The 20,817-nt window shown below is 39.2% G+C and overlaps 1 protein-coding gene across 2 annotated transcripts in view; it reads right to left on the bottom strand.

The window, feature by feature from the left end:
* Positions 1-20,817, bottom strand: part of MARCHF6 (membrane associated ring-CH-type finger 6) — an 82,980-nt gene that overhangs the window by 12,775 nt on the left and 49,388 nt on the right. The window contains exons 16-24 of one of the 2 annotated variants that reach the window (XR_008525137.2): positions 18,855-18,974; positions 17,325-17,425; positions 13,784-13,921; positions 12,503-12,707; positions 9,532-9,601; positions 8,365-8,546; positions 6,630-6,764; positions 3,693-3,875; positions 217-306 (exon numbers count right to left, since the gene is read on the bottom strand). Coding sequence is in view for 1 of the 2 variants with exons in the window: in XM_002815428.5 (XP_002815474.1) it covers positions 217-306; positions 6,630-6,764; positions 8,365-8,546; positions 9,532-9,601; positions 12,503-12,707; positions 13,784-13,921; positions 17,325-17,425; positions 18,855-18,974 (1,041 nt within the window). In the remaining variant the exon portion in view is untranslated. Of the gene's footprint in view, positions 1-216; positions 307-3,692; positions 3,876-6,629; positions 6,765-8,364; positions 8,547-9,531; positions 9,602-12,502; positions 12,708-13,783; positions 13,922-17,324; positions 17,426-18,854; positions 18,975-20,817 lie in introns of those variants that run through there. The other variant, XM_002815428.5, reaches the window with a different exon arrangement.

Genomic DNA, 20,817 nt, shown 5'->3' with positions numbered 1-20,817 from the left:
CAAGGGTTGAGAAAAAAATTATTTTCCTCCCATACAGTGGTAAGACAAAACTGCTGTCTTTAAAAAAAAAAAAAAAAAAAAAAAAAGTTATATATGCCCATCAAAAAAATGTAGAAAACTCAGCAAGGTAGGAAGATAAGAAATAAGAGTTATAGCTGCCAAACATAAACACAACCAATTCCAGAATGTCCTTCTCTGAAAACTGATTTTGCTTACCTGTTCAATTACAGTTTTCAACCACCACTGAGGACCCATCAATGTTATAGCTGCAATGATTTTGGCATGCAGGACTCCAAGTGCCCAGTCCTAGGGAATTAAAAACCATTTAACATATTTCTGTTGTTTTTTAACAATAACACAGCAGAGGGGATGTATAATTTTCTTACATTATTTCACATCAAAACAGAAGTTCTATAGGACTGGCAACAATTTTACAAAAGACTAACGTACTGAAAACTCAGAGAACTTTTTTTCTTCAACAGCTCAAATTCAATGTTTCCATCAAAAATTGTTCTTCTATCTTTTAAAAATCTATATTGTTTTCCCAAGAGTTAGAGAAAGTCTGGATATTAATGGATATCTGAAAACGCAAATAAAATAAATGCCAAGATTTTATTTCAAACTATCTTTAGGCTATTTCATTGGTTTCAAGTGAGCTGATTTATGTCAAATTAAGACTGTGGAGCAAAGTTTGGCCTAAGAAACCATTCTAAAGGCTCACAGATAGCTTCTAGCTTGAAGCATTTGTGGTTCTACTGGGGAACTGTTACTAGGTTCCTCCTCATGGTGCAACGGACTCTTGGCCTGCCCACCCTCCAGCTCTCCATCAGACAGTCAGAGTGATGACTACTTCCTCCCTCCCCACAGCCCCCTTCCCCACCACCACCAAGTATCTCTTTAAATGCAAATCAGATCATGAACGTAACTTCCCTGCTTAACAACCCTAAAGTCCTTAGCAGGGCACACAAAACCCTTTATAACCTGGTCTCTATCTAGCTTATTTAAAACGACAACAAAAAACGGTATAAAAAAAAAAAAAAAGAAACCACATGTAACATTTAGACTGATTCTTACATAAAACCAAAATCTTTACAGAGAAGACTGAAGTCCTCTGTGACCACTACCTTAAATCCTGATCCCTCTCCAGCAATAACCACTATTAGATTTTGGTACATACCATCTATGTTTTTCCCCATGCATTCAGCTGCATCTATACATCTATATCCCATAGAAAATATGCAGTATCATTTTTATATGGACTTTGCTCATTGTTAATTCTCCTCTTCACTGTCTACCATCTTGAGGCCAATGTTCCCATTTCTTTACTGGTTTGATTGGTTATTCTAAGGATCTTCTTCAAATGGGTTGAGAGGTTGATACACACACTGAATTCTTGAACACCCTCAAATATCAATCTTCACCCTGATAGGTGAACAGCTAAATGATTTTTTGTCTGGGTAGAGGAAGCTTGGTTTTTGTCCCTTTTACCCAGTCGTCTATAAATTCTCTGATCTTATGGTTTTCAGTGCTACAGAAAAAAAGTCCAATGACAGTGCAGTTTTTTGAAGCTTGTATGAGTTCCCTGTGTCTAATAAGATACACCCAGTTACGTGTTTTTATCTTGGATCTCAATCTTACCAAATCTCATGAGCCCCTTCAAACTACAGAATCACATCTTTCTTCAATTCAGTTAAATTTTCTCCTATTTTTGTATTAATGCTGCCTCACATTTGTTCCTTCTGGAACCCCCGTTATCAGTACGCTAAGTCTCCTAGATGTTTCCTCCAAAACATTTCTCTTTCTCAATTTCCTCTTCCGTTTTGCCCAGTGCTTTGCATTCATCTTCCAAGCCTTCAAGCCAAGCCCAGTGGTGACTGTCCACATCTTTTTTCACTAGATTTGTCTGAAATCTATGTCATACAGCTCCACAACAACTGCGTTCTGCTTTAGAGCTGTTTGTATGTGCGTGTGAACATACTACACTCGGCGTCCTGTGTGTCTGCTCTTCTTTCTGGAAGCTCATGGCTCTGCAAGCAGTGCTGTCAAACTGGCATGTGTTCTGACTGCTCTGCCTTAACTTCCTTTCTGTGGCTGCTGAGCCTCCTGCATATAAAGCACTTGGTATAATTTCCTCTGCAGCCTCAAGGAGGCTTGGGCCTGGCTGAGAATATCCTAAAAGGCTTCAAAAGGATCTTTTACCTCTTCAGACCTTTGGGATAGCCGTCCAACAGTCTCCTACTGAGGAACATGAAGAAAGCCTCCCTGCTTTTTCTCACAGGCAGGGAAGATGCAACAACCCACCAATTCAGCTTTCTCTTGGCCTTCTGGGAGTCCAGCAGACACCCAAATGAGATTAATGTTTACCCAAGGAGGTCCAAGATCACTGTGATTCGCGTTCTCTAAAAACCCACTGCTTTGCAGTCCTCTCCTGCCAGACAGGACACACCACACTAGCTGCTCTGCTAGAATTCCAAGTGGTCCACTATCCCACAGAGCTGCAGCCACTTGCTGCAGGAAAGGCAAGTAGCTTAAAGTCATGAATGAAGAAAAAGCAAGCTGTTCCTTCAAAAACTTGGGGGTTTAATGCAAAACATTAAGGATAGCACGCTGCACATTATCTGTCTATAGCTTGTGCTTTCCCCCAACTCAGAAACATGTCTGGGAGCTATCGATATCAAAACAAATATCTCTACTTCATGTTTTCAATTGCTGCATTGATATTCCACATTTTATTTGGGCATTCTCTGTTGGTGGACATCTAGATCACTTCTCATTTTTTGCTATAAAAAATGATATATTTGCAGAAACAGCCTTGCTCATGCCTCGCAGTAGATTCTGAAAAGCCAAACTGCTGAGTCATAATATATAAGCATTTTTAAACTTTGATAGTACCAAAGAATTCTCTAAGGTGATGATGATTTCACAAGTAATGCTCAGTACTGTAAAGACCACCAAAAATACAAGTATAACTAGAACAAGCTGCATTTATTACTCATTGCAGCAAGGGAGTAACACAGCATGGAGAACTTGGGGCCCCTCAGTAAGAGTGCTAGAAAGGGGTTATTATAGAATTTCAGCTTATGTTAGGGATTTGGGGGAGGATTTCAGAAGCAGGAATCTGGTCTGTATCAGATGCTATTAGAAAGCAGAGTAATCTGTGAATGGTTGTCTTAATAAATAAATCTTATCTAGAAAAAGTGGCAGAAGCTAAAACTGTAATTGGTAATGAGGCAGTAACCAATCATGTTAGCCAGTAAAGGGGAATGTTTGGTCATTACTGTGGTTTGAATAATGCTCATGTTCTGTCTGTGTTCACATATGATTGCAGAGGGTCTTGCTTTTGTCTTCCTCTATCTTGGTCATAGAGTGACGGTGTATGATGTTGATGTTCTGTCAAATTGTTTATGTCCAACAGAAGAACACTAAGGCCTGGCTAACAGTGCCAAGATGGCTCCTTGATGTCACGGGATGCTTTGGCCTTTTTCAGGGCTCATGCTGCGTAACATTAAAAGGCAGATAGTATCTGTTTGTCCCATTTGCAGCAGTACTGTGCTTGATCAATGACTGGATTAGGGTATTGTCAGCCTGACCCCTCCACTAGTTGTGTGTTTCCCTTTGAGCCATCAAGTTATCCATAAGGTGACACTGTGCCACCATGCAAATAACCACTTTCACACTGCAATGTAACATACCTGCAAATTCTTTTCCCATCATGTGGTAGGGGGTCTATGTCCTCTTCCCTTGAATCTTAGCCAACATTTGTTACTTGCTTATACCCAGTAAAATGTACTGAAAAGTGATGTTGTAGGCCTTCTGACATGGGGTCATAAAAGATGATGCAGCTTCTTGTTTGTGGGGTCACTCATTTCCCTGAACTACAACATAAGAAGCCCAAATACCTTGAGGTTACTTAGCTATGAAGCAGCCCAGGCACATATAGGAGCTCCAGTCAACAGCCCCAGATGGGTAGCAACCAACAACAAGCATCAACTCTCACACTGTTCAGTGATCACTGACTGGGTTAGGGTATTGTCAGCCTGACCCATCCACCAGTTGTGTGTTTCCAGCCAAATGATTCCATCCATAACTGTCAAATCATTCACAGCCATAGAATCTTCCCAGCTGAGTCCCAGATAGCACAGAGCAGAGACAAACTGATATGCCCTGCCTTAATATCTGACCCACAGACTCTATGGACAAAATTAAAATGGTTGTTTTAAGCCGCAAAGTTGTGGGATAACTTGTTACACAGCAATAGCAACTGAAGACTGATTAACCTTTCATCTGTTGGGTTCAACATCCATTAACAATCCTTGCTATAATCAATTATTTTGTTAGGTACTGCAAAATAGTATTTTCTAATTGTGTTAATCTCTCTACCTTTATTTGCTGGCATTTTTCTGTAAAAAAAAAAAAAAAAAAAGGTAGCTCTTTCCTTCAATTACAGATACTATTTGACTACTCTGGAATACAGCTCTTACAGAAAGGCCTAACATATGCTTAATTAGATCCTCCTCAACTTACAATGATGTTAGGTCCAGATAAACCCATCTTAAATTGAAAACACCGTAAGTCAAAAATGCATTTAATACATCTAACCTACCAAACATCATAGCTTAGCCCAGCCTATCACAATGTGCTCGGAACATTTACATTAGCCTACAGTTGGGCAAAAACTTCTAATGCAAAACCTATTTTATTTTTTGCCTTGTAGTATAACTGAGGCCTAACAAAGCCTATTTTATAATTACGTAGTGAATATCTCATGCAATTTACTGAATACTATACTGAAAGTGAAAAACAGAATAGCTGTAGGAGTACTCAAAGTACAGTTTCTACTGAATGTGTATCGCTTTCAACCATCAAAAAGTTAAAAAGTCATAAATCAAAACACAAGTCAGTTCTGTACTTCTTTGTATTACTTATTTCTCACCTATTCTAGTCTATGAACCAGACTAGAAAAGAGGCAGTTCCCCACATATGCATGCCTTGTCTCACTCCAGGTCTGCCCATCTCCCTCCTGGAATATACTTCTTCCTTTCTTACCCACTTCTCTGTTCTCTACTAGTTAGGTTGGCTTAGATACTATCTCTTATGGAAAACCATACCTGAAACTCCCAAAGCTAGATTAAATGTCTCTCCTACACAATGCCACAGTTCCTTGTGCTTCCCCTAATCACACCACACAACACCTGTGTACCTGTCTAGCTTTCCCATCAGAGTGTGTAAATTCCTCAGGAAAATTACTGCACTAGCCTCATTTTCATCTGGGTGATACAATCCAGGGTGTGGGTACACCATTAAAAGCACTTAAATAAAAATTTTCTGGTAAATGAAGTTTGTGGAGGTTCTCCATCTGGAAAGCAGAAAAAGGGAAATATGGCCCAAATAATTTTCATTTTCTGAAAAATCCATTGCAATATACTAAGAGATAAAAACAAAGCTAAAAAGCCTTTGAATGACTGAAGTCAATACCTAGCTCTTTTCCCCCAATACCTACTAAGAACTTGAGATCTTAATTCTATGATGTTAAAAACCTCAGGCTCTAAATACAATAGAAAAGTCCCATTTCTTTTTCCATGAGCTTTAAGACCTTTGCTGTGACTTACATGGGTTCCCTCAGGATGCTCTTGGTTTTTTTTTTTTGGAGACAGAGTCTCACTCTGTCACCCGGGCTGGAGTGCAGTAGCATGATCTCAGCTCACTGCAACCATGGCCTCGCAGGCTCAAGAGATCCTTCCACCTCAGCCGCTCGAGTAGCTGGGACCACATGCCCAAACCACCACGATTGGCTCATTTTTTGTATTTTTGGTAGAGACGGGATTTCACCATGTTGTCCAGGCTAGTCTTCAACTCCTGAGCTCAGGTAATCCACCCACCTTGGCCTCCCAAAGTGCTGGGATTACAGGCATAAGCCGCTGCACCCAGCCAGGATACTCTTTTTAATGAATCTGTGACTTTGTGGGAAAACATGCTATAATAATTCAAAAGTATTAAAGCCTCCAAGTCAAAAGGAGTAAGACAATTCACTCTACTTCAAAGGTGAACAAAAATTAATGACTATTAGTTTGTATTTTCAAGTATTAGAGAAGACTAAATGGTTAGTAACATTTTAACCTATAAAGTAAGCACTTTTAAAGGAGTTAAAACACCTGCATATTCTGAAACAAAAAGATCGATTAAAGAGCATTAAACAATTTTATGAGTTCCTAGAATTAAAAAAAAAAGAGTCTTTCTAAACCAGCTGCTTAAAATCACCTACAATAATTAAAAATTATATTTTTTTCCTTTTGTCTTTTTTTTTTTTTTTTTTTTTTGACAGAGACTCTCACTCTGTTGCCCAGGTTACAGTGCAGTGTCATGAACGCGGCTCACTTCAGCCTCAACCTCCTGTGATCCTCTCACTTTTGCCTCCCAAGTAGCTGGGACCAGACGCATGAGCCAATTTTTTATAGAGACTAGGTCTTGCCATGCTGCCCAGGCTGGTCTCGAACTCCTGGGTGCAAGCAGTCCTCCCATCTCAGCCTCCCAAAGTGCTAGATTATAGGCGTAAGCCACATGCCTGGCTAGGATTATTTTCTGATCTCAAATCCTCAATGAAATAACATGAGCAAAAGACATACATTTACCTGCCATGGATAAAAAAGAGGAGTCTGATCCAAGGGAACCCTCAGGGGAGCAACAATGACCAGCTCAAACAGGAGCCCCAGAAGGAGAGGGACAACTCCAGCCAACAGCACCGCAACTATCAAAGTCTTCATGATCTATTAGGAAACAGGAGCCCACATCATTAAAGAGGATCTTTCTGACTGAGCCAAACTCTATTTCCATTTTGAGGTTTGAGACTGATGCCTAACGGAGCAACCACAGTGATCCCTTAGTATGCACGGGGACTGGTTTTAGGACCCAGAAAATCTGCAGGTGTTCAAGTGTCTTACATAAAAAGCTTACAGCTGGCTGGGCTGTTTTTTTCCTCACAATCCAGTTCTTAGGACTAGCTTTCTGTTTGCCCAAGAAAAGCCACCGAGTGGCCAAGGCCCCTGCTCCAACGGTGGCCCACCCATACACAGGCTGATCTGTGAACCTTGAGGTGGACTGGTATACAGGAAGGGCTCTGCACAATCCTCAAGTAATTAATAAAGCTGATCAAACTGGCTCCCTCAAAGAACAACATGGTCCAATAGAACTTACCATACTGATAGAAATGCCCTGCATCTGTCAAATATGGTAGCCATTTAGCCACATGACTAGTATACCAGACAGTGCAGCTCTAGCAACTGGACTAAATGGCAAAATGAAAATAAAGCTGACACAGAGAGGAGACATTATAAAAGAGTAATGATGAAATTCTGACCAAAAAAAAATGATTTAAAGTGGCCTTGAATCCTGATGACCTCTCTTTTACTTCAGGTGGCCTCAGAAAACATACCTGTTTCAACAAGAGATTAAATATGATGTGTGTGGAAGACAAAGTACTTGTTTCTCTACATGGCACTTTCTAATAATGTGGAAGACTATCAAATGAAAACTGGAATTAGCTGGATTCTGTATTTTAAATATGGTTGTCTCATTATCTTATGGATTAAATAGCAATTACACCCTCCATAATATATAATGGATCTCTCACTATAAAAAATTGATTTTATATTTTTCAACATTAATATTAAATGGATATTAAACTTCTAATGAAATCAAAATCAAAATATAAATCGATAAAAAATTAGAGTTGATTATACAAATGAAAAGGTGTAAGCAGTAACCTAAACATAGTTACCAGTTGCAGCCAACATTACACACATACAGACATAAATCACTGCACTCAGATAATCATCTTACAGTATTTTTTTTTATCCTACATTTGTGGGAGTCATACGTGTTACTGAGAGCAATAATGTTACGAAGTGTCCAGTAAGGCCCTTAAGTAAGTAATATAAGCATGTGTGGGTGTGTGCATGTGCGTGTATAAAGAAAAACATGCTACTAAATGATCCAGTAAAAATATATTATATACATATACTTTTTAAAATACAGATGGGGTCTTGCTTTGTTGCCCAGGCTGGTCTCAAACTCCTGGGCTCAAGCAATCCTCTTGCCTTAGCTTCCCATAGTACTGGGATTACAGGCATACGCCATTGTGCCCAGCCTGTTTTTCTTTTAAACCTCATATATCTGAATGTAGGACTCTGAACAAGAATGAACCAGAAAGCCACTATCTTGAAAGAGTATTTCTTCTAATTCAAAAAATCAACTCTCTTGAAACAACATAGTAAGGAAATAAATGTGCCAAAAAAAAAATTTAAGATGACTGGAAAAATATTCACTATTCCTAACAGACAAGATCAGTCTTTTATTACAAACACATACCATGAGAGACCACTCTTTAACCTTCTGGAAGATCACTCTGCGTCCCTGAGGCATCCATGCCACCATCACCGTCACAGCCCTTATGGTTAGCCAGCAAACATAGAGACCACAAGCAGCTGTGTAGAGCTCATGGATTTTGGCAGTCCCCGTCCAAAATGACATTAACCAACGGCCAGCAAATACTGAAAATAGAAAAGCTGATAAATGAGGCATGTGGCTAGGTAAAGAGAATTGTAATCTTCATGTTGTTATGTTAGTATTTTCACATTAGGAAAAAGATATCACATTCAATGTATCAATGTCTTCATCAAAAAAACAAAAGACAAAAACCACAATGTCTAAAGAGTACACAATTTGATGAAATCACAACCAAAACAAGGTAAGTTCAATGGAGGCGAGCTCTACTGGGACATACGCTCTGATGTGTCATGCCAATTACTTATTCTTTTAGGTCTAAAAAAGCTTTTGAGGGAATTAATGTTTTCATTGTTTTTATCACCAAATGAAACTGTTATGCAAATAATAGGACAAAAGTGGGGAATTTCTTCCTTTTATTTGTGATGTCAATACTTTTAATATTTAGAAACATTACAAATAATTTAGAGTAACTTTCTTCCAATTGGCTCATTCATCAAGACAGAAAACTAAGCTTATTTTAATAAGGAGTGGGCAAAATAACATTTTAAAGTACAATAATCAAAGAATACCATATTAATTTTCTTAGAAAAAGTTAAGACTATCTGAATATACTGGTATGTGAAAAATGGATTTGAGAGCAGTCTAAGGGAGTGCCTCATACAAAAAGTTGTTCGGAATAAACTCTATAGCATCCCACAACAATCACTTGGATAAGATCGTTTACATAATTTAGTAACTTACTTTATATGATTACTTCTCAATAGGCTAGAGAGAACAGCAAGACCCAAATTTCCAGTATATTTTTTCCTACAGATTGTCTTCCTAATATGGTACTATACTTTTTGAATTCCTAAGTACAGCTATAGACCTAGCTGAGGTGGAAGGATTGCTTGAGCCCAGTAGTTCAAGGCTGCAGTAAGCTATGATCACACTACTACCCTCTAGACTGGGGAACAGAGCAAGACTGTCAAATAGCTAAATAAATAACCTTAATGATGCTATTAGCTGAAGGCTAGCACAAGCTCATACCTGGTAAAGTAAGGCAGATGAGGCTGGCAATCAGTAATGTTATACACATGAAGACAATCAACAGAAATATCTGCAAAGTAAAACATAAAGAGTGCATAAATAGAGAACACGTGCTCAATGTATTTTATCAAATAATCAACACAATCTTCCCATTAAAAAGAAATCGTCTATATTTGTGTTGCCAGGTTTCCTGCAATTTCACATAAAATTTTTATTTTCAGTAAAATTACCTATGATTTAGGCCAAAATGAAAATAAGTATCCATTCTCACATAATCAGATATATCCCACAAGTAAATGGCAAATATGTTTTAATCACAGAGCATAAAAAAAATTCAGCTTAAATTTTCCCTTGTTATTAAAACAAAACATTACAAATTACAAACATTCACCTTTTAATCAAGTAACAGTGCTATCCAATTAGAATGTTCTATAATGACAGAAATGTCTAGATCTGCACTGCTCAATGCAGTAGCCACTAGACCACATGTGGCTGCTGAGCAGTTGATATGTGGTTAGTGTAAATGAGTAATGAAATTTTTAACTTTATTTAATTTTAATTAAATTGAAATGTAAATAGCCATATAAACTAGTGCTCCTGTACTGAGAAGCTGATATGGTGTGACTGTGTTCCCACTCAAATCTCACCTTGAATTGTAATAATCCCCAGATGTCAAGGGAAGGGCCAGGTGGAGATAACTGAATCATGGGGCAGTTTCCCCCATACTGTTCTCATGGTAGTGATTAAGTCTCACCAGATCTGACGGTTTTATAAATGGGAGTCCCTCTGCACAAGCTCTCTTGCCTGCTGCCATGTAAGACGTGACTTTGCTCATCATTCACCTTCCACCATGATTGTAAGGCCTCCCCAGTCATGTGAATGCTATGAGTCAATTAAACCTCGTTCCTTTATAAATTACCCAGTCTCAGGTATTTATTAGCAGTGTGAAAACAGACTAATACAGAAGTGCAGATAAAAAGCGATCACACAGAGAGGAGGAAACCAGTTTCCCTGAGCAGAAAGGCGGCAACTGTGGCTTGCCTGCTAGTTTACCAGGTGGATCTCCACAAGACCAGGGGGCAGAGCTCTGGTGGGAAGCCTGAAAAGGACAGATGACAAAACCCAGGAGACTCTGAGGCTTTGTCAGCTGTAACTGCCTGAAAAGTCATTTTTTGAGTCTGTCTCTGATCTGGCCAGAAAGTAACTGTTGCTCAGAAGGCCTTTTTTGTCTCTGGAGAGGCAAAAGAGCTGAGTAAAGACCAAGGGGAAAAAAAGGGAGCTGACTATGAGATCTGCTATAAGAGATAAAGGAAAAGATGACCTTCATGCTTTCCTCAAGGTTATGCAGCAAAGTCCTCTAGAATAAGCCACTGGATCAGGAACAGAGATATGCCCCTCAAAGGGACAAAGGAGCAGAAGAACAATTCAGTGAGTGTGGACTCGTGCAGAGGGTGCTCAAGGTGCTCCATTATCTGGTTCCTGCCCATTCAAGAGCATTATCTCCCACCACTCCTCTTGTCCCTCACCTGTTCCCGACCTTATCCCTCACTGCTCCCATGGCCCCTCATCTCTCCCCTTGTTCCTCACCTCTCCTGGACATACACCTCACCCTCTAAATATATTCAATTAGGCCAGGTGCAGTGGCTTACACCTGTAACCCAGTACTTTGGGAGGCCGAGGCAGGCAGACTGCTTGAACTAGGCGTTTGCGAACAGCCTGGGCTACATAGCAAAACTCCATTTCAACAAAAAATATAAAAATTAGCCGGGTGTAGTGGCATGCACCTGTGGTCCCAGCTAATCGGACGGCTGAGTAGGTAGGAGGATCGCTTGAACCCAGGAGGTTAAGGATACAGTGAGCCATGATCACACACTGCAACCCAGCCTGGGCAACAGAGCAAGACCCTGTCTCAAAAACAAAACAACACAACTCCCTTAACTGCAATTCCAAGCCCACCATGCCTAATGTGCCCTTGTCCTGACATATTCCTGGAATGCCCTTCCCACTTCCTTTTTTTCCACTCTCTGACAGGTCTCTCAATGTTTAAGACAGTTCAGGCACCACCTATTCTAGGAAGATTCCTTTGGGCCCATATTAAGAACGAGTGGTTCTTGATTGAAGGCGTCACAGCACCCACTGTAAACACCAGCATGAGAACTCAAATCTGCCACTGTCTTTCTCATCTCTGAGTAGACTGTAAGCTCTTTCTAAGCAAAGACCACGTATGCTCTCTATATCCTCACACACACTGAAAATATCAATCATAGACACTTAAGACATGTTTGCTGAATGACTGAATGAACACGTGACCCACAGTCTCTACAAAGGTATAATAATGACTATTTTTACAAAAAAAGAAATGCGAGGCTGAGAGGTTAAATAACCTGCCCAAGTTTTAAAATGATCAGACTCACAAGCCCACATCATTATTAAAGGGCATTTTAAAATAACAGACTTGATATAAATGATGACTTCACTGTAATCATATAGCAGTCATCAGCTTACATTTCTGACAAAATTCTGAGTTGCACAAAGATTGATCACTTGCTAACGAACATGGAATAGGCACATTCTTAACCAATAATGCCTTCAGTTTCCTTAGCTTTATAAACATGAAATTATCGCCTATACTTTGCAGTATTTCAGTGGAGATTAAATGAGAAAACATCCAAATGCCCATTCTAGTTCCTGACACATTGTTGAAATGTATCAATAACATTAGTTTCTTAATTACTCTAGAGTCTTTTCCTCTTAAATAGGGAGCAAGAGCCCAGGGAATCCCAACTCTTTGACTTAGCTCTAAAATGTGATAAACTTATCTAATCATTTACATTACATAATGAGGGTCATAAAATGTGGAACATGTCTACACAGAGGACTGCATGCTAACAGCACCAATTCTCAACAGCAATTTGAAGAACAAAAAAACAAAAAAAACCTCTATATGTGATTAAGTCTGTATAGCACCTACCCTGAGTGGAAAATTTAAAGGTCGGCGGTAAGGCTGAAAGCCAACAGGCCCTCCCTGCTGGAGTATAGCTTGGTGGGCTGCATGAAGGCCTTCTCCCACCACAGGAATAGCGTTGTTATTTCGAGCATGCTGATTATTGTTAACTTGTTGATTTGCACTGTTTTCATTTTCTTCCTGGTCTCCCAATAAATAAGAATGAAGATCCCTGTGCAAAAATTACATCAGTAACAAGTCTCACTTCAGGTCACAATAAAATGGCAGACATGACACTCATTTTCTTCATATTTACTACTAAGGGTAGAAAATGTATAATACAGAATTTGTGCACCACATTATTACCTAATTTTGGTCTAAATGTTCGTACCTGCTTTAAATTAAACCCTTCTAAATTTAATGTTAATTAACTTGTAGGATATCCCATAAATTCAACCTATTTTACGTTTTCTTCAGCCAGTATCTGAAAAGAAATCAGTAACTGAAAGAAAAAAGTACAATGTACAAGATACTTACAAGTACACTTGTAAGTACAAGATGTAAGTACTTACAAGCACAAGGTGTAAGTACATACTTACAATGTACAATATTGTTAAGGATCTACAGGAGGAAAAGAAAAATTTCTTATCTTCTCTACAGATGACTATTGCAACATGTAGCTACAAGCTATAAATTTGTAAAACCTCCAAGCTATAAATCAGTTAGGTCAGAAATGAGACTGGGCGAGGAAGCAGTTAGAGAAGGACAGATGTTCAAGCAAATATAACCAAATCTGTACTTCACCTTTAAGATACCTACAAGATGCCAAACTGAAAAACTTTTAAAGATTCAACTTTTAAATAAATATAGAGTATATAAAGCTTGGAAAAAAAAATGCAACATGTTCACTAAAAGACTGAGAAATCAAATCTGAGAAGAATCCATTTACCAGGTTATGAGCACTAAATAAAGGTAAGTTAGTTGGTCTAAATAAAGGTAAACTGGTTTGTTTTTAATGTGCTAAAAAAAAAAAAAAAAAAAAAAAAGACATTTACTCCATGAAAGCTGGACCAGCAGCAAACTTCTATAAGAGGGCAAAAATATGCATATATTCTCCATGAAAGGATGGACAATAATAAGAAAAAAAATTTTATTTAGAAGTATTATATGCACTTGCAAATATTACTAAATTGTCTCTTATTAAAACTAATTTTTCTTGAGTGGGCCATGGAACATACTTTTTCCAGAAAGGTTACTCAATAGTCACAAATGACATGCATGTCCAAGGAGTCAGCTGCCCATACTCACAGCAAGTATCCGGCGGTCACAGTCCACGCTCGCACCAGCCCCTTCAGCCACTGCCTCGTGTGTCCCTGTTCGAGTAATGCTGGCAAGACAACCTGAAGCAGAAGCAGCTCGAGGGACAGTTCACTCACTGGAGCATCACTGAAACAGCCAGGATTTATAATGTGAATTGTATTTTGCATATGACTACTATTTAATGGGATTACAACAAAACTTCTTAAGAATCTAACAAACTTACTGTCTTTATTACCTCTCCTTTCATTCTCTCTCCAACTCAGTGAGGCTTTCCCCACAAACTCCACCAAATTGTTTCTGATAAGGGTCACCAAAGACTTTCATTTTGCTAAACTGATGGGTAGGTCTTGGTTCTCTCCTCACTTGCTATATTAGTAGCATGTTACACAAAAGGTCACTCCTTCCTTTGACACCTCACATCCAAACAGCTACAGAATACTTTTGACTGTACCTTAACAATATCCTAAAAATTTCTCAAGGCCTCCACTACTACCTCCCCTTCATCTCTGCCACCCTCACCTCTCACCAGGATCATTGCATTATCCTCCCAGCTGGCTTCCTGTTTCTGACCTAGCCACTCTAACCCAGTTTCCTCTCATCACAGCAGTCAGAATGATCCTCTTTAAACCTAAGTTAGATCACTCCTTTGCTCAAAGCTTTCCAAGAGCTCCTCAATCACTCAAGCAAAAGCCAAAGTGCTTATGTCATACAAGACTCTCTAGGAGGTGGCTCTCCATGACCTTTCTGACTTCAGGGCCAATTCTTTGCCTTCCTCCTTCTACTGCAGACAAACTTGCCTCCCTGCAGATCCTCAAACAGACCTGGGTGCCACTGCACCTACTTTCTGCAAGAATATTCTGCCTTCAGGGATCCACGTGGCTCACTCTCTCAACTCCTTCAGGGCTTTCCTCAACTGTCACCCCCTCAGGTCTTTACCAGTCACTATTCCTAAATTGTAACCCCATCCTGCCCACTTTCTATCCCCTTTCCCAACTTGAATTTTCCCCCATAGCACTTATGACCACTGGCACCACTGTATATTTCATCTATTTTAATGTCTATCTGCACCATTAAAATGCAAGCTCTACTACAGCAGGATTTTTTCTTGATTCTGTTTTTTTCACTGTTATGTCCCTAGCACACTGAAAAGTACCCGGCACATAATGGACTCTCGATTTTGTTTAATGAATGAACTAAATGCTGCTATAGCACAAAAACTCTGCTAACCTTCTAGGTATAACTGATCACCACAATGGGTTTATCCCAACAACATATAAAGCTGGACCTGTGTGTGTTTCCTGGTTCTATGACTGGAATCATATACATACTATACATGAACTAAAAGGTAAGAAATCCTCCAAATCTATAAAAACCCTAAGTATAGAAAAATAAAGTTTTATCACAAAAGAGTAACAATTTTAGAAGTCATAAACTGATGCTGCATTTTAAACTACTTACTGGCATTTTTTCTGCCACTTTAAATAATCAGGATATAAGTATTTTCCAATTCTAATTTAATAAAATACAAATTTGAGATTTTACTATGTGTACAGTAAACCTTTTATTTTTGAACAATCATGTTCCTATGCAAAGCATTAAGATCCAAATAAGAGGCTAGGCGCAGTGGCTCACACCTATAATCCCAGCACTTTGGGCGACCAAAGTGGAAGGATTGCTTGAGGCCAGAATTCAAGACCAGCCTGGGCAATATAGTCAGACCCTGTCTCCACAAAATATTTTTTTAAATTAAAAAAAGAGAGACAGAGAGAAAAAGACCTAAATAAGACATGATTTCTACCATCTTGGATAAAACAATACATATTTGTAAAGTAATGTAACAAATGCTATAAAAAGAAATACAATGATGAAGACAATTTTAAAGGATGGAATGATGGCCAGGCACAGTTGGCTCATGCCTGTAATCCTAACATTTTTGGAGGCTGAGACAGGCAGATGGCTCGAGCTCAGGAATTCAAGAGCAGCACAGGCAACATGGTAAAACCCGGTCTCCCCAAAAAATACAAAAATTAGGCAGGTGTGGTGGCTTGCGCCTGTAGTCTCAGCTACCCAGGACACTGAAGTGGGAAGATCACTTGAGCCCGGGAGGTTGAGGCTACAGTGAGCCATGATCACACCACTTGCACTACAGCCTGGGTGACAGAGCAAGACTCTTTCTCATAAAAAATAAAATAAAATTTAAAAGCCTTAATCTGGATTTTAAAAAGAATATCAAATGCTTGCCACTCAAACGTGCACAAGCAAGTCATTGTAAACAGAGAGAAAAAGACAAACAGCTAAGTAATCAGGGGAGCCTCAATGGCAGTGTAACACAATTAAAAGAATTGAAGTCAGTCAATGCTGAGACAAGACATTGAAAAAGCAACATGAGGTTATGCCAAGTCTTGCATCTCATTCTAAATGGTGTAGATATCACATAGATTACAGAGGAAGTGCTGACAACTTTTAAACACAGGGGTAAAATAATCAAAGTTCTAGAAAATCTAGAGGCAGAGGTGTTGAGGATGAATGGAGCAAGAAGAAGGCCTAAATTAAGTAAGTGGCAAATCGAGTTAGATTAGTAAGAGATTTTAAGAAATTAGAATTGACAATACTTTAAAGACTCATTAGAAGTAAACTTGACAAAATAATCCAATTTGCCTGCAATTGGGATAATGACTGTGGGGATAATACAAATCCCTAAAGAAAGAGCATATAGGATGAGTGGCAGAGATTACCGGCAGTGGTAGGTTTCCAGATGGCTTTTTTTTTGGGGGGGGGATGCAGTTTCACTCTTGTTGCCCAGGTGGGAGTGCAATGGCACGATCTCGGCTCACCGCAACCTCTGCCTCCTGGGTTCAAGCGATTCTCCTGCCTCAGCCTCCCAAGTAGTTGGGATTACAGGCATGCGCCACCACGCATGGCTAATTTTTTTGTATTTTTAGTAGAGACAGAGTTTCTCCATGTTGGTGAGGCTGGTCTCAAACTCCCATTCTCAGGTGATCCGCCTGCCTCAGCTTCCCAAAGTGCTGGGATTACAGGCGTGAGCCACCACGCCTGGCCTTAGCCCACTTAAGTTTTTAAAGCAAAAAAGATTTTCCATCTACAAGCCTTGTACCCTACTTTTAATAATTAAATGTGCAACTCTGGCTTTATTCTTTATAATGTGCTTTTCAAAATAAAGATGATGCTAATACACTCTCATTAGGTATGGTAAAACATTTCAATGCTGTGCAAATGCATACTTTATGCGCAGAAAAAATTAACATCTTCCTTTAGAAAATGTAAGTACTAATGTTTATCTGATCTAAAATAAGGCAAAATTTATGCAAAGTGGAAAAGGTCCAGAAAATTTTTTAAACATTAAATTTAATCTAAAAGATAATAAAAATAAAGGCAGAATAAGGCAAAATTTAATTGTCAGATGATTTCCAGTATCTATAAGAAATGTTTTAAATGTTTAATGTAATCTGAACATCAAATCCCTAACAGAGATAAATTAGTAAAGCTATTCTAAATTTTTAAAACTTACCTATAGAGCATGACATTGTATGGAAGAAAATTAGGCAGCACACTCTTAATTATACGTATAGGAAGCCAAAGCATCAGGAGGACAATGGAGCCAAAGACAATCTGCAGAAGGAAACAGGGTATGACACCACTGTAAGAGTCAATCGCTCCTGTGCAAGACAGGCAGACTTCTGAGCACACTCAAGCAATATGCAGTCCAGGCCTGCGTCTACTCAAAGCCCAAGCAGTTCCCACTCTACACATTATCTTTGAGTCATTTTGTATAAAAATGTTTTCCTAAGAAAACATTTTATACCTGCCCCCTTCCTGTAAGGACCTCCCATCTAGGACACAAATGCTAAAACAGAAGCCACAAAGGATAATCACCACTTGCTACCTAAGGAATGAGCTAGAAACTTAAAATGAGGAAGCAAAAATGCCTGCAACTTAATAAATCACTTGTAACCAGCTAAGACTTGACTCTATGTTAATGGCTACAAAAGCTTTCAAAGGACATAATGTTACTTTAAGAATTTTATTTTAGAAAAACTTAGATTTACAGCTGGGCGAAGTAATCCCAGCACTCTGGGAGGCCGAGGTGGGCGAATCACTAGGTCAGGAGTTCGAGACCAACCTGGCCAACATAGTGAAACCCCGCCTCTACTAAAAATACAAAAATTAGCTGAGCGTGGTGGTGGGCGCCTGTAATCCCAGCTTCTTGGGAGGCTGAGGCACGAGAATTGCTTGAAACAGGGAGGTGAAGGTTGCAGTGAGCCAAGATCGTACCACTGCACTCTAACGTGGGTAACAGACCAAAACTCCATCTCAAAAAAAAAAAAGAAAGAAATTAGGTTTAACTATGTAAGTCTTCTTCTGGGTGGGGAAACTTTGACATGCTTCTGTTAAGAGTTTAATTTACAAGCCAGTAATAAGTCTCCATTGCTTCAATGCAAATTAAACGCAATTCAGACAATCGTAATTCAGCAATCAATCATACCAGTGGTCCCCAACCATTTTGGCATCAGGGACCAGTTTCATGGAAAACAGTTTTCAATGGGATTTCAGGATGAAACTGTTCTGCTTCAGATCATCAGGCATTAGATTCTCATAATGAGCACACAATCTGGATCCCTTGCAGTCGCAGTTCCCAATAGGATTCCCACTCCCATGAGAATCTAATGCCAAGGTTGATCTGACAGGAGGTGGAGCTCAGGTGGTAATGCTTGCTTGCCCGCTGCCCATCTCCTGCTGTGCGGCCATTCCTAATGGGACACGGACCAGTACCCAGCCAAAACATGGGGGCTAGGGACCCCTGAATTATACTACTATGGAACAAGGAAGTATCTTCCTTTTAGTAAATATCTTTCTACATATTTATTTTAACAAAGTAACCAATAAAATGGCTACTTGACAACTGAATACCACAGGCTTAGATAAATACATTATTCAATATGCTCTATCAGCCCACTTGAGAACTGGAAAAAAAAAACCTAAACAAAACTATAGGTTAGCACACTTTATTCAAAAAAAAACAATGGAAACATCTTCTTACCACTGACAAAATAAATCTTCGGAGATGCCTATATATTGGCAAATGGATCATTTCCTGTACTGGATTGAAATCTGGATCATTCAAATTCCTTAGAAACCATAGGACACCAGGTCGAAGTACCTGCAAATACATTTTAAATACTATGAATATTCACCAATGTCTTCAAATTCTATATATGAGCTAAAACATTAACAGAAAGATAAGCACTTAGAATTATTCTGGCATCTAAAGTGGGCCCCAGAAAATGTATATGGTATTCTTAGGAAAGTAAGTTCCTAAACCAGAATCTTTATGAAAACTACCCTGTGTCTGATGATGTCCTTTGACATCATCATTCACTAGGGGCGGGGGGGCGGAAAAAACATTCACTGGGTCCAATGTGTCAAGAAATCTAGACCTCTGAAATGAAAAATAAATACAACCATTACTATCATAAAAGGGCTATGTTGCAATTTATAAATGTCCTAAATAGATGGTCTGATTTCAGTCTTACACTTCCACACAGGAGTTACCTTAATTAAGAAACCCTACAGCCTCAGTATCTTCAATTTACTACCTATGCCTTCCCCCTGTGAATGAAAATCATCACCCAAGAGGCTGTAGGTGATAGGGTAAAGGAAGAGTCTGGGTACTAGTTCTATGTGGTCCAAACTCACTGAGTTGTCCTCTGTAACGCGTCTAATCTGCCCAAACTTCTATTCTCCATCTCCTAAACAAGGGGTTACAGTGTGTGATTTCTAAGGTTCTGCCTAAGTTCCAAATACTAAAATTTTATATCAACAAAAATCACCACACTGATAAAATGAAAGAAATCATTATAGAGCATTTTATTCACTTAATGAAGTAATCTGGAGTTCACATATAATTACATTTTTAAGAAACACATTTCTGTACTTGCTTTAGTTCTCAATCATTTGTTTCAAAGAAAGAATGAAAGCTTTAGTTACCAAGAGAATTTACTGAAATTATACTGTATGATTCAGGAGCATGCTGTGGTCCCTGAACCCTCCCTCCTCCTCTTCCTCAAATCTTTCAAAGAACAAAATACACCAAGAGCAGCATTCAGCCTTTGTGCTTTTGTGTTCCGTTCCCACTGGAATTGTCAACCTGGTCCTCCACACCCTGTACATCTCCATCACCCGTCTCCATGTAAGCTGACATTTTCAATGCTGTATTCATTTTCAGGTTATAAAATCGAGGAGAACAGGAATTGTGCCTTTGTTTCTCGCTGACACCCGAGAATGCAGTATAGTGTCCGGCACACAGTGACCATTCAGTATTTGGGGAATGACTGAGCTTGAGATGTACACTAATCAAATACTCAACTGCTTTCATCATCTTCAAATCACTAAGAACCAGATTCCAAAATAGGACTAATAAAGGTATCAGGCCAGGCACAATGGCTCACACCTGTAATCCCAGCACTTTGGGAGGCCAAGGTGGGTGGATCATTTGAGGTCAGGAGTTCAAGAACAGCCTGGCCAACATGGTGAAACCCTGTCTCTACTAAAAATATAAAAATTAGCCGGGCATGGTGGTGGGCGCCTGCAGTCCCAGCTACTTGGGAGGTTCAAGCAGGAGAATCGCTTGAACTCGGGAGGTGGAGGTTCCAAGATCATGGCACTACATTCCAGCCTGGGCAACAGAGCAAGACTCAGTATCAAAAAGTAAATAAATAAATAAATAAATAAAGGTAATCCATCAGGCCAGTGAACTGGAATCATAAAGGACCTTCATTGTAATTCTATACTTAAGGCGCCTAAATCAAAATGATTTTAAATGTCTGATCCTGCAAAACCATATCCTTTTGGTTATTTCCAGCAGTACAGTTCGTTGAAGTCTGAGACACACTCACATCATACAAAATTCCAAGAGTCTGTATTAGAGGATGGCTAAAGTATATACGAAGTATGACAAAATGAGTACTCTTAACTTTTTCCTCAGTTGAATCGTCTTTCAAACT

This window comes from Pongo abelii, chromosome 4 (assembly GCF_028885655.2).
Source record: "Pongo abelii isolate AG06213 chromosome 4, NHGRI_mPonAbe1-v2.0_pri, whole genome shotgun sequence".
NCBI classification, from domain to species: domain Eukaryota; kingdom Metazoa; phylum Chordata; class Mammalia; order Primates; family Hominidae; genus Pongo; species Pongo abelii.
Note: the sequence above shows the minus strand (reverse complement) of the source record. Positions and strands in the feature narration are given on the sequence as shown.